This window comes from Odocoileus virginianus, chromosome 20 (genome assembly GCF_023699985.2).
Source record: "Odocoileus virginianus isolate 20LAN1187 ecotype Illinois chromosome 20, Ovbor_1.2, whole genome shotgun sequence".
Classification (NCBI taxonomy): Eukaryota; Metazoa; Chordata; class Mammalia; order Artiodactyla; family Cervidae; genus Odocoileus; species Odocoileus virginianus.
The window spans coordinates 19,383,853-19,395,776 of record NC_069693.1 but is presented as its reverse complement, the minus strand read 5'-3'; the positions used below and the strand labels follow the sequence as shown (position 1 = coordinate 19,395,776).

The window sequence follows — 11,924 nt, the reverse complement described above, 5'->3', positions numbered from 1 at the left end:
AGTCATAGAACTTGCTACCTGTCTTGGCCGTAACTCCTCACTTCTATACCCAAACTGACGTCCTCAAGCTAACCCTGCAGGTAGGGTGAGGAGGAGATGGGCAGGGAATCAGCTTCTTCTCCCAAACTGTAAATGCAGGGTGGGGTTCCCAGCCTCACTTGCACAAATCCCCTCTCCCTTCAAGCCACATGGGCCCTGGTGGTGATGGAAGTGTTGTCAGTTTAATCTGTTAGATGCAGGACTTTGGATTCTAATAAACCGATGCTATATTTAACCTGTGAAAAATTCAAGAGTGGAAATCTGGGCTCCAGGATGTGAAGATGCGGAAGGCACAGCAGGGAGGGTGTATCTGTCCCCAGCCGGGTTCCGGGGGGAGCCGGGCCCCCGGGGGAACCTACGATGTCCCAGGTAGGGGCAGACAGGGTGAAGAGGCGCTCTGGGAAGGACTCCCAGCCAACCGGGAGGAGATGGGGAAGAAGACAAGGCTGGAGACCCAGAGGGAAAGCCCCTCCGCAGTGCCTGAGACCACAGTCCAACTATCTGCACCTCATGGCAAGCAGAGCCAGGACAGACCTCCCCAGTTGCCAGAAACCCGTTTTAAACTCTAGTGAGTTTCTCTCTAAAAACCCAGAGAGAGATGGATTGCCGAGAGAAAAGTAGAGCAGACAGAAATTTTGGCCTCATCTTGACAAAAAGGGGTGGGGATGAATGGGGAAAAAAAAAAAACCACGTAGGCGTGTTGCTGAACATCTCTGAAAGGGCTTAATTTAAATTTTTAATAAAAGAGTATTTTTTTTAACGTGGAGGTGTTTTATATATTACATGGATGTAATACATCTCTCATTTGTATAATTCTAGGTTAGGAGCTACGATTCCACATAACTGCAAGAGTAGTCTGAATATAGTAATAAAGGTATTTTACAATTTTACATGATGTTCCCAGCGTTTTGTTGGCATGATTTGCCGGGGCTAATAAAAGCTTGTGATTATCATATAAATGCTCTCCCCACTCCTCCCGTGGATGGGTTCAGGCTCCCCGCCCCCCTATACCTCGTTATCTGTGCTCACTTTAGCACAGAAGAGAGAGCATGGACCCCAGGGTCCACCTGCCCAGCTGGGCTCTGTTTTCTGCTCCTTGAAAATCCCGAATCAACAGGAAGGAATCGCCCAAAAACCTTTCCTCCCATCTGCCATGGGCAGGGCTCAGGGCCCTGACTTGGACTTCTCTCATCCAGATGGGAGACCCAACTCCCGCCCCCATGCGGGTCGCCAGGTGTGACCGAGGCTCCACTGCTGATACTGGATAACATCGCCTGCCCAGCAAGAATCTAACCCCTCGGGAACATCTTCCTTTCTTTTACATTTTTATTCTTGGGGAGAATTCTGTCCACGCCGCCTCTGAGTGAATGCTCGCTGCTCTCCAAGCCCAAAGTTCACTAAAACTCCCTTGATTTACGGGCGGCTTCCGACTGCCAGCACCTGGCAGACACAGCAACCAACTCAGTCATAAACAGATCGCATACAATTTAATTTTAATGTGCTCGTTAGTCGTAGCACATTTCAGACATAATTGTGAACGCAACACAAAATTATAGCAAAAAGACAATTTTAATGCTGCCGTAGAAAAGAGGGTTATATGAAGAGTCACATAATGGTGGTTCATTGTCAACAACAAAACAGGGCACAGAGTATCTGTGCTGCTTACATGCCAATATTTTATACATAGGTTCTCATATGGTGTCAGCTGTCAGTTACTTCTGCAAATTAACTGCCAAAAATGGAGAAGAACAGAATCACTTGGAGAGCCGGTAACCACGGGTTACCTTTCATAAGCCTAAAGATAAAGCTGCAGTGTGGGATCTTGGGAGAATAATTAGGAAGAACAAAACAGAAAGTTACCAATTGAAATAAAAAGGCGTCCTACAATATGGAATAGCAACCAAGAGGGCTTATAAATAAGTAAAAGAGGTTGTATCACAGAATGCCTCGTGACTTTTAAGCAAAGTATTACAGTACAAACATTTTAAAGGCTTTATCAATGTTTAGGAAATACAGTACAAGTTCTCTCTCTCTCTCTCTTTTTTTTTTTTTGTTCTTTTTTTTTCCTTTTCAAATAGACTTAACCCTTTGAGCACTGAGTTTATTTTGAGCGTGTTTTTTTTTTTTTTGATTTCTAATAAATACCTTTAAAAATAATGTGCAAAATAGTTATGATGCCTGCCATGGATGGATCTCCTGGCCTCGTTTATTCAGACTGCTCAAAACAAATGATAATATGATGCTAATAAATATGTATAATTTAAACGTGAACCTCTATCAATATAGATGTACTGTATAGCAAAACAAACAATCATACTTTGCTTTCAGATAATGTTTCTGTATACTTTATAAATGCTATCTGTGGTATCTTCTGTATAATTTACAATGTTTGCATGTAAAAAACAAAACCCATAGACCTTAAAAAAAAAAAAGAAAAAGAAATATACACTATACATAGGCACGGCTTATGCCCAGAGCATAGCAGGTACATAAAACACTGTTGCTATAAATGCAGGAAAAAAGGTCATTTACCCACAATCACATTTTTCATAAGAGAGTCTGAAATCTATACAATATATACATCTATGTTTCAATGTGAAAATAATATTCTTTTAAATTTCAAGGCGTGTTATACCCCTGCAGACCTGCATAAATGGAGGTTCATATTATTAATTATAACTAAGCTGGTAAGGAGTTTAAAAAACAGAGCTTCATACATTATTATTATTATTTTATTTTTTAACCAAATTAATGCAAAAGTGCTTCAAAGTACTCAGAGGGCTAAAGATGAAAGGGTGAAAAATGCCGGCACACTTGAGCCACGTGGAAAAGTGTGCCCGGTTTCGTCATAAATGCTTAATTAAACTGTCTGTTAATGCATGCAGCTTGAAGCATCGGGGGATGCTCACAACTAAATCCCATTTACACAAAGTTCCAAACACTTACCACTGCGTTTTAACCTTCATATTTTACCAGTAACAACAGCTGAGTATGCACCTCTATTAAACACTGTACAGTTATACAAAACAGTCCAGCCCAGAGTGATTCTCTGCAGTTAAAATAAGAACATGTGCCAAGAACAAGACAGAGGGGCCTTAAGGTGCCTGCAACAGTTTCCCTCAAAGCGAATTACAGTCACTTTAATCAAAAGCAAACGCTACTGTTTCTCTAACTCAGAAACATACAGAAGGTGGTCCTCAGGGGACTTCCCGTGTGTTTTGCTGAGGTGAAGTTTAACCGCATGCTTGCTCGCAAAGGTCCGATTGCAAAGTTTGCACTGGTAGGAGGTCCCCAGGTCCTCCTCGGGGGAGGACGTCACCAGTTTTTCTGACGGTGACTTGGTTTGTGCTATCTGATTGTTAATCTGTTCAGTGGACAGTTTGGACAAATCCCGTAGCCGGAAGCCCAGGTGTGACTCGAGGTGGCTAATGTACGTGGAGGGAGTCCTGATTTGTGACGCGCAGTCATTACAAAAGAACACAGGGTGGCCGGTGTCCAAGTTTTTGAGGAACTTTGTCCCACCTGTCCTTCGCAGCTGGTACTTGACGTTGGCCAGCCAGTGGCTGATGGTGGTCATGGAGAGCCCGGTGAACCTGGAGATGTGCATGCGCTCCTGGGGGCTCAGGTCCGACATGATGTACTTGCCCTCCGAGGTCTGCCGGAGGCTGGCTGCGAACTGCGCCTGGAGGATGAGCAGGTGCTGCGGGTTCCAGTTTGACTGGCGGCCCTTCCTCTTCTGCGCGGGCGTCGCCTCCTCGGCCTCCTCCAGGGTGGCCCCATCAATGTCAGACTTCTCAGAGATGCTGGAAGGGGTGGAGGACTTTGACGTGTGGCTCTCTGTCAAGTTCTTCAGCATATCGGATATATCTGACAAGGCATTCTCGCGTAGCGGCGAGTTTGACATGAATGATACGACGGCAGATGTCTTCGCCGTTGTCACCGTGGATGAGGAGGTTGCCGGGGATGCGGACGTGGGCGACAAAAGCACTGAACCCAAAGAGCAGCCTTTGTCACTCTTGCCTTTCGTCAAGTCTATGGGCTGGTCGTTGCTGACGTGGTAGAAATAGCGGTCCAGGTGGTCCGCCTTCTTGGACTGCAAGGGTGGTGGGGTGGCCACCGCCGCCTTCTCAGCCAGGCTGTTGCTCATCTTGAAAAGCATGCTCATGGGGTCGAGGGCAGGCAGGGAGGGCTTGGCGGCCTTGCCCAGGTGGATGTTCATCACCGACTGCAGGGCGCTCAGAGGGTTAACGAAAGGCTGCTCGGGTGGGTGGTCGGTGATGATGGTTGTACTGCTGCTCAGGCCGCTGCTCATGGGCTTTACCAGGTCCTTGCCGTTCTCCACCGGCTCTGCCAGGGGGCTCCCCTCCTTGCAGCCGTCCCGCTGGGGGCTGGGGCTGTCCTCCTGGCTTTTGAAGCCCCCGTCGCTGGACGCCTCCATCTTGATGGGCTCGCTGATGTCGCTGCTGCACGGGGACGGGGTGGCCCGCTTGGGTGGAGAAAGCTTGCCCTCGGGCTCTTTCATTTTCTCCTCGACTTTGGCAACTTTCTCGGTGACTTTTTTCACCAGCTCCTCCATGGCGTGAAAGTTTGTCTTGGGCATGGGGGAGGTCTGGCTGCTGGGTGGAGTGATCAGGGTCTGGTTCTTCGTGGGGGACACGATGTCGCTGTTGCCAAACATGGGCTTCAGGGGTGCGCTTTTCCCCGCGGAGCCCAGAGACAGCTTCATCATGTTGGGGAGCTGGTAGGCGGCGTGGATGCTTGGGTAGCCCCCCCAGCTGGGGGTGCCGTTCTGGGCCTTGTTGATGGCCGACGTGACTGTGTTTTCTAGGGACTTGAGGATATCGAGCCCGCCCTTGGGGCTCTCTTCGAGATCATTCTCAGTCAAATAGTGGTACTTGGAAGAGATATCATACTTCTCCTCCTCCTCACAGGCCTTCTCCTTTTCCTTGGGCTTTTCTTCGAGGACAGCTTTGTCCTTGTCGGCTTCCTTCTTGACCTCCACGTTCAGTTTTGGGGAGATGCTGGCGGGCGTGTTGGAGGGGGACGTGAAGGTGGTGGCAGCCAGGGGCACGGACTGCACCTTCTCGTCCAGCAGGGTGGTGATGCTGGGTGTGACGGGCGTCTCCATGATGGGCTTCCCCTTCTTCATGGCCGAGTTGGTGACCTTGATGAAGTGGCCGGTCACCATCATGTGGGCCGTGAGCTCCTGCAGCGTGTCATGCGAGCTGCCGCACTCCATGCACTTGAGGATCTGGGACTTGCGGGCCTCGAAGTGCCAGGCGTAGCTGGCCCCGTTCTGGTGGCCGTAGCGGTTATTTGGCGTGATGTACGGGTTGGAGTTCTTCTGAAGCGCGTCGTTCGTGTCCGCCATGGCAGCTTTGGGGGTGCCGCCGGTGGAATCCGGGGAGCTGGGCAGCTCCAGCTCCAGCGAGGCCTTCTTCCGAGCGGCTGGGATGATTTTGGCTGCCACGGGAGTGACGGGTTCCTTCAGAGGCACTTTTTGGTAGTGTTTCGTTTTGATCATATGGACACTCAAGTCCTGGAGGGACTCGAACGAGTGGCCGCAGTACATGCACTTCAACACCTTCTGGGCATCCTCCTTGCCTTCCATTTCCAGCAGCGAGCGCTTGCGGGGCTTGGACCAGCGCTTGGGGTTGTTGTTGTCGGTCTCGTGGTTGTCGTCGCGGTAGTGCCCCGTCTCGTTCATGTGCACCGTCAGCTCCACCAGGGTGTCGTAGGCGGCGCTGCAGTCCTTGCAGCGGAACTTGCTGGCCCCGGTGAAGATGGAGCCGTAGAGCTTGCTGCTCTGCCGGTACAGCTGCACGGTGCTGAAGAGGCTGGGCTCGGGCAGCAGGCGGCTCTGGGACACCTGCTGCAGCGTCTTGGCCATGGCGCTCTGGTGCCAGTCGAAGCTCCCGCTGCCGCAGCTGCTGCTGCTGCTGCTGCTGCTGCTGCTGCTGCCATTGTTCTTCTCCGAGGACGGCTGGTGCAGGTTGAGGGTGAGGTTGGACCAGTAGGAGTTGGAGAGGAAGTTGTTGTACACGGCCTTCATCTGCTCCAGGCTGTCGGACACGGTCGTGTCTTCCGGCGGGATGCTCACCTCCTTGGTCTCCTCCTCGTTCTTGATGGAGCCGCTTTCAAAGTCGGCCATCCGGTCACTGGTCTCACTGATGTGGGACTCGCTGTCCAGCTCGTGGCTGGAAAACTCGGCCGCCGGGGAGTTCTGGTAGCTGGGGCAGGTCTTGCTGAGCTCCTTGTCCGGGCACATGTACTTAGCCGAAGGCTCTCCATCTGCAGGGCTCTCTTCTGGATCTATGTCTTCATCTGCCAGGGCGGCAGCCTTTAACTCATCGGAAACATAGGCTGCATTGAGAACAGGTGGGACAGGTAGGACAGAAAGAAGACACACACGGAGGAGGGGAGAAAGAAAAAAGAAAGCATTAGTAAGTGCTGACCTCACCTAGAACATTTTCTCGGCTCTTGGGGAAATGAAACAAAGTAGATGGGCACATTTATTTGTAAAATTAAATAGTTAAAATGTGGTGTTTCTTTGGAGCAAAAAAAAAAAAAATCTGCTCTTCAAACATAATTTGCCACCTTATTCTTCTCAAGGGGCAACAGCTTGAAATTAAAACTAAATTTGAAATTAATGAAGCACATTCTGGAGGTGGCATTCATTTCTAAAGTAATAAATTACTTGTATCAACCTCAGAGACAGCAGTTCCTGTCTGTCAATTAATATGTCTTATGCTTCTCCTACCCCTAATGCATTTCTTAACAGACAGATTCACAATTTAAATTAAGCAAGCATTTTTTACTCATTACATTTTTGAGGCTCAATCTTTAATAAATATAAAGCCCAAAAACATCAATACAATTTTTGCAAAGTAAAAAGAAAGTACATCAATTGTAGTAAATTAGAAACAAGGTTTTGTGACTTTTTTTTTTCCTTCTTTATGAAAAAGTCAGCCTCATAAAAGCTTGGAGTAAGTTTCCTACCAGGGCCCAGGTGCTCGTTTGTTCCAGATGGGAGGGAAGACCCTGACCCGTCACCACCCAGCCCTGGCCTGGCCCCCGTGTGCACACTCAGCCATTCTCAGCCACGGGCACACACACTGTCCATGCAGAATTATGTCAGAACAAGTTCAGGAAAATTGGTATGCGGTGCTCATTCCTGCTGTATAAATATATACAAGACCTTCCAGTGGACCTTACAAATGTCAAAGTGTTTGCTCTTTAGACTACTTTGTCAATATTTACTCAGCATAAGCTTCATGGGCATCCAACAGGGATCCTGTCTTTCTAGAAGTAATGTAACTGGGGATGTGAATCCAGCTTGCACTTCCGAGCAGGTAGAGGTGTTCTGAACAGGGTCGGGCAGCTGTGGGTTCTAGAAGACGCGCTCCAGAGATGCAAAGCCGGGAGAACACTGTGTTAATGGAACTAAATGATTTTTTTTTTTATTCTAAATTTGCATTCAGTGACTTTGGTTTTTCCTTACGGAGCTTGCGTGACACTGTAAATCAAGTTGGACTGGGTCTTGTGAATAACTAGACGTGGCCAGCCTTGTGGTAAGTGACAGTGTTAAGGCGGAGAAGGGGTGAAAAGTAACTTCTTGTCAGCTCTTCAATACCAGTTTGCTTCCAAAGGCTAGCAGCTAAGGCTGGAATGCCACAAGTGCTAACACTGCATGGCTGATTGAAAAGTCTTAGGAAAGAAAAGGAAGCTTTGTTTATGGAATTCACTCCCATGATGTTAAAGATTTGCCTCCAAACCAATTGCACACTAGAAAAAGTAACTAACAAATAGTGAAATGACTCCAAGAAGATACCCTGGAAGATACACAGATATTCATCGCTGCCCCCCACCTCCTTCCATCCAGGTCAAGAGTGATATATTTTCATTCCTAAGTCCCCCTTTGAGTACCAAGATTTCTAAGCTGAAAAACTACCGATGTTCCAGCCCTGAGGGGATTTGAATTTGATGGGAATGGTGTCCAGGTACATGCAGCTGTAGAAGCAAGGCTGCTTTTGCTCAGATGCAAACAGTGAAGCCAGAGTCTTGGGCTCGAGCTGTGGAATATTCTTTACAGATGACCAGAAGAAAGTGCCCTGCTCTGTGAGACTTCAATTTGAGGTTGTACACTTGGAGCTGGCAAATTAACATGGAAAAACAAACTCCTTCCTAAGGCCCAGGGCCACAGTGCATGGGGCCCCATGGTGCTGACTATAAGGGGGAAGATGAATGTTGGAAAAGGAAGCGGAAGAGAAAAAGGAAAGCAGGAATCGCTCCCTCTGCACACCACTCTCTTGAAGTCTGGCTCTCAAACGCCAAACAGGACTGGCAGGTCAGCATGGAGGGTGGCCGCGGGCAGAGTGACCAAGAGTCACAGCTTCCCTGGAACTGTCTGAGTCTCAGCACCAAAGGATTCTCTCAGTCCTGGGTAAAACCGGTCAGCTGGTCTCCCTGGCGAGGGGACACCCAGCGGGACCAGGTCAGAACGTCCAGGCAGGTTTGCATTCCTCTTGAAGAGGAGCTCGAGCAGGGCAAGCTGGGTTTGACTGTCTGCAGAAATGCACTGGGAGCAAGTATGTATAATGTTCCCATCCAAGGGGTTTCATTTGGAACACTGAGTCTGAAAGGAAGGAGAAAAACACAGTGGCACGTGTCCTGTAGCTGAGGTATAGGAAAAACCCAGCCCTGTGTAGACAGGGCAGATCCCTGAGACCCCTGGGAGCCACTGTCTGCAGCATGAACCACACCTACCAAGGCTCCCATGGAATTCAGGCTAGGAGAAGCAGGGGTCCAGAAATGGCCCTATCTGGTCAGACAGCCAGAAGCCAGAGTCAACAGTGGTCATGAAGGTCACCAGTTCAGGCAATATTGTAGCTCTGCCAGTCCACCTGCTACCCAGGAGCAGTGTGGGCCCCGTGGAAGCCTCAGCACAGGCTGTCAGGGGGGACAGCAGGCTGTCAGGAGCATCCCCCAACACACAGATGCACCATCATCGGCTTGATCAGCTCCCACCCTGAGCTGGCCCCCAGTGGACTCCAACATGCCTTGTAAATTGCATAGCAGTATCAGAGTGTCATCAGTCTGGTGAGTGAGGAGGAAATTAAAAATGAAAGAAAAGTAAGGCCAACCTCGCAGTTGACAATCAAATCCTACTCTGAAGAAAATCAAAAAGCTTCAGTGCCAAGAGGCCCTGGATCGGGAGACCCAGCATCACCCCACATACCACCCCTTGGCCTTGCCGTGGCTGCTAAGGCTCCTCCTCAGTACCTTTGCACACTGCCCTGACAGGAGCCTCACTGCATGAATCCTTCCTCTATGTTTTGCGATAATTGCACTCCTCTGAGAATATCACATCCACTCTCGATGACTGAACTTCAAGAAGTAGTGAGAAAGTGGAAATGGACCTAGAGAAATGGCAGAGGGGAGGGAAGGATGGAAGGGTTCATTCATTCCTCTAATTCTGATCGTGCTCCGCCCCCACCAGAATATCATTTTCTTTCTCTAGGACTCCGTTTCCCCACTTGTAAATGATAGGTCACTGCGGCTGGATCAGGCCTCCCTCCTCTACTTCTCTGTTTTGTGGCTTTTCTGAGCAAAATGTAAAGAAGTGAGGTCCTGCCTGCTTGCTCTGGCTCATCCCCACTAAACTCTGGCTCCTCTTCAGTACTCAGCAGTCAAGTGACTCCCTTGCCCTTCTGCTCTGCACTAACTGGCAAAGTTCTTGGCCAGAGACAAGGAGGAAGGTCCTCACTAGCTTAGTCCATGTCCCGGATCAGGCCAAGAGGGAGGGGGATTGGGTGTCTCCGTCACAGTCTGGGTGGACAGTGAGAGGTCACGAGGGTGCGGGGGGCTGGGTGAGAAGCTAGTCCCACCAGGCTGACTATCAGGGGCGCCTTCTCTCAGGGAGGCGATGGCAGGACTTGTCCCTCAGTTGGACCAGACAGGTAATCTTGCACAGGTAACCAGGCCTTGGGAGGCTTTGCTACCATGGATGGTTACTTTGATCCCTTGCTTCTATTTACCTTTTTGCACATTCCTGTCTGGATTCCCCATGGCCAAAGGCCCGCTCTGTACACTCACATCGTGCACACAGTAAATGAGCAATAGACACTGGCTGTCTCCTTTAGAAAACAGGTTGGTTAAAGCTCATTTTCAGCAGCAAGAGGCTTGTTCCCAGCCTCTGACCCCTCTGACCCCAGCCTGGGCCAGCCCCCACCATCTCTCACCCCTCCTCAAGGAACCTCCAACTCCAGCCCCAGCCCCTTCCCTCTGTTCTCTAGACAGAATCCACCAGATGTTCCATCAGCGGGCTGGTCATGTCACCCCAAAGAACACCCTCAGTGACCTGCCATCGGACTTGGAAGAAAGCTCCAACTCTTCCCAGCCACCCCAGAGTCCTCTACCATCTCAGTCCTGCTTTCTCTCCATCCTCTCAGCTTCTAGAGCATGCCACGGCCTCTAACTCTGCACTGCCAGCTCCCGTGCTGGGAACCCTGGAGGAGATTCAAAGAAAGGAGGGTGAGCCATCTACCCCTCCCTGGGCTGCAGTGAAAGGTAATATCCAGGGGAGGGGGGACTTGACCTCAACTTTGTCCCCTTAGCACCTCACCTACTCCCTTCTTTTTGCAAGGCACACCACTGAAATCTCTAGATTAACCACTCAAACACACACCCGTGGAATGAATGCGTGAGTACATGAATGAATAAATGAACACCGTAGATGACTTCTTCAATCCTCCTAAACAGTTGCCAAAACATCTAGATGGATCCAGCCTCCAGGTGGTCCCAGATGTGCTGGGGTCTGATCCGAAGTCCTTCCTGGATCTGTTTTCTGAGTGTGAGCAGCATGAGGCTGGGTCTCTGGGGGACAGGATGCCAGAAGCCCTCTCTGAGGAAGAGGGGTGGAAGCCCTGCAAATGGTGGTCTCCCTGCACTGGGGCCACCCCTGGCTGTGCCCACACCCCAATACCTCTCTCCAAGAATGCATCAGCATCACCGTTTTCTCTTGAACAAATATAACTGAAACCTCTGCTTCCAGCCCCAGTAGAAGAGGCCTTGAATTGTACATGGAGGAGCTCTCATTCAAACCAAGTTGCCAGGTGCAAAGACGAGAGAAACACGTGAGAGTGGAGACTCAAGAGAGGGTGGACTGGGGCCTTTCACTTTCCCCCCAAATTGCTCAGTGGAAAAAGTCCCTCTCCAAGATGTGAGCCCTGACTAACTACTGTGACAGCTCCCTTATTACAGCCCTGCCTGCTCTCGTCCTCAATGTAAAGTAAACTCTTCCAGCAGTAAGACAGCAACCCATCTCTCCAAAGCTGAGGGCCAAGGACACATGTCTGAACAACTGGATGAACTCAAGAACCTGGGATGCCCAGAACTGAATGGGACTTCTGGGGAGAGACACATGTTCATGAGAAATAAAAGCTTTCACACTTGCTGAGATTTTCTACAAAGTTCCATAGCACAACGCCCTGGAATGTCAAGCAATGAAAAAAGGGGGGAAAAAAAACCCCACTGCTACCTAATATGTGCATGCTTATGAACCATTTGCAGTTAATCCTCTCAATGGTCCTAGCAGGTGGATCAAATGGTTTTCTTTTTACAGCCTAGGAAAGTGCAGCTCCCACAAGTTAAATGAGATACTCCCAAGCCCTCTGCAGGGACCCCTCAGGAGTCAGTGGACGGACAAGGGGATCTGACTAACTCCAGAGGAAATCACACAGAAGGAGCGCAGAGTGAGCGGGCTGCTGCGTCAGAGCCTTCCTTAACGCCTGCCCCCAGTGGATCCCACGCCTGCCCCTCCAGGACGGTCCTGAGTGCCCTCCCACAGCTCCTTGGCGCTCATGCCTCCAGAGACGTCCAAGGAG

At 49.8% G+C, this 11,924-nt stretch overlaps 1 protein-coding gene across 1 annotated transcript in view; it reads right to left on the bottom strand.

The window, feature by feature from the left end:
• Window positions 1-1,589: 1,589 nt before the first annotated feature.
• Window positions 1,590-11,924, bottom strand: part of TSHZ3 (teashirt zinc finger homeobox 3) — a 69,962-nt gene continuing 59,627 nt past the window's right edge. The window contains exon 2 of the mRNA XM_020883236.2: window positions 1,590-6,402. Within this exon, the coding sequence (XP_020738895.2) occupies window positions 3,197-6,402 (3,206 nt within the window). The 3' untranslated portion in view covers window positions 1,590-3,196. The remainder of the gene's footprint in view (window positions 6,403-11,924) is intronic.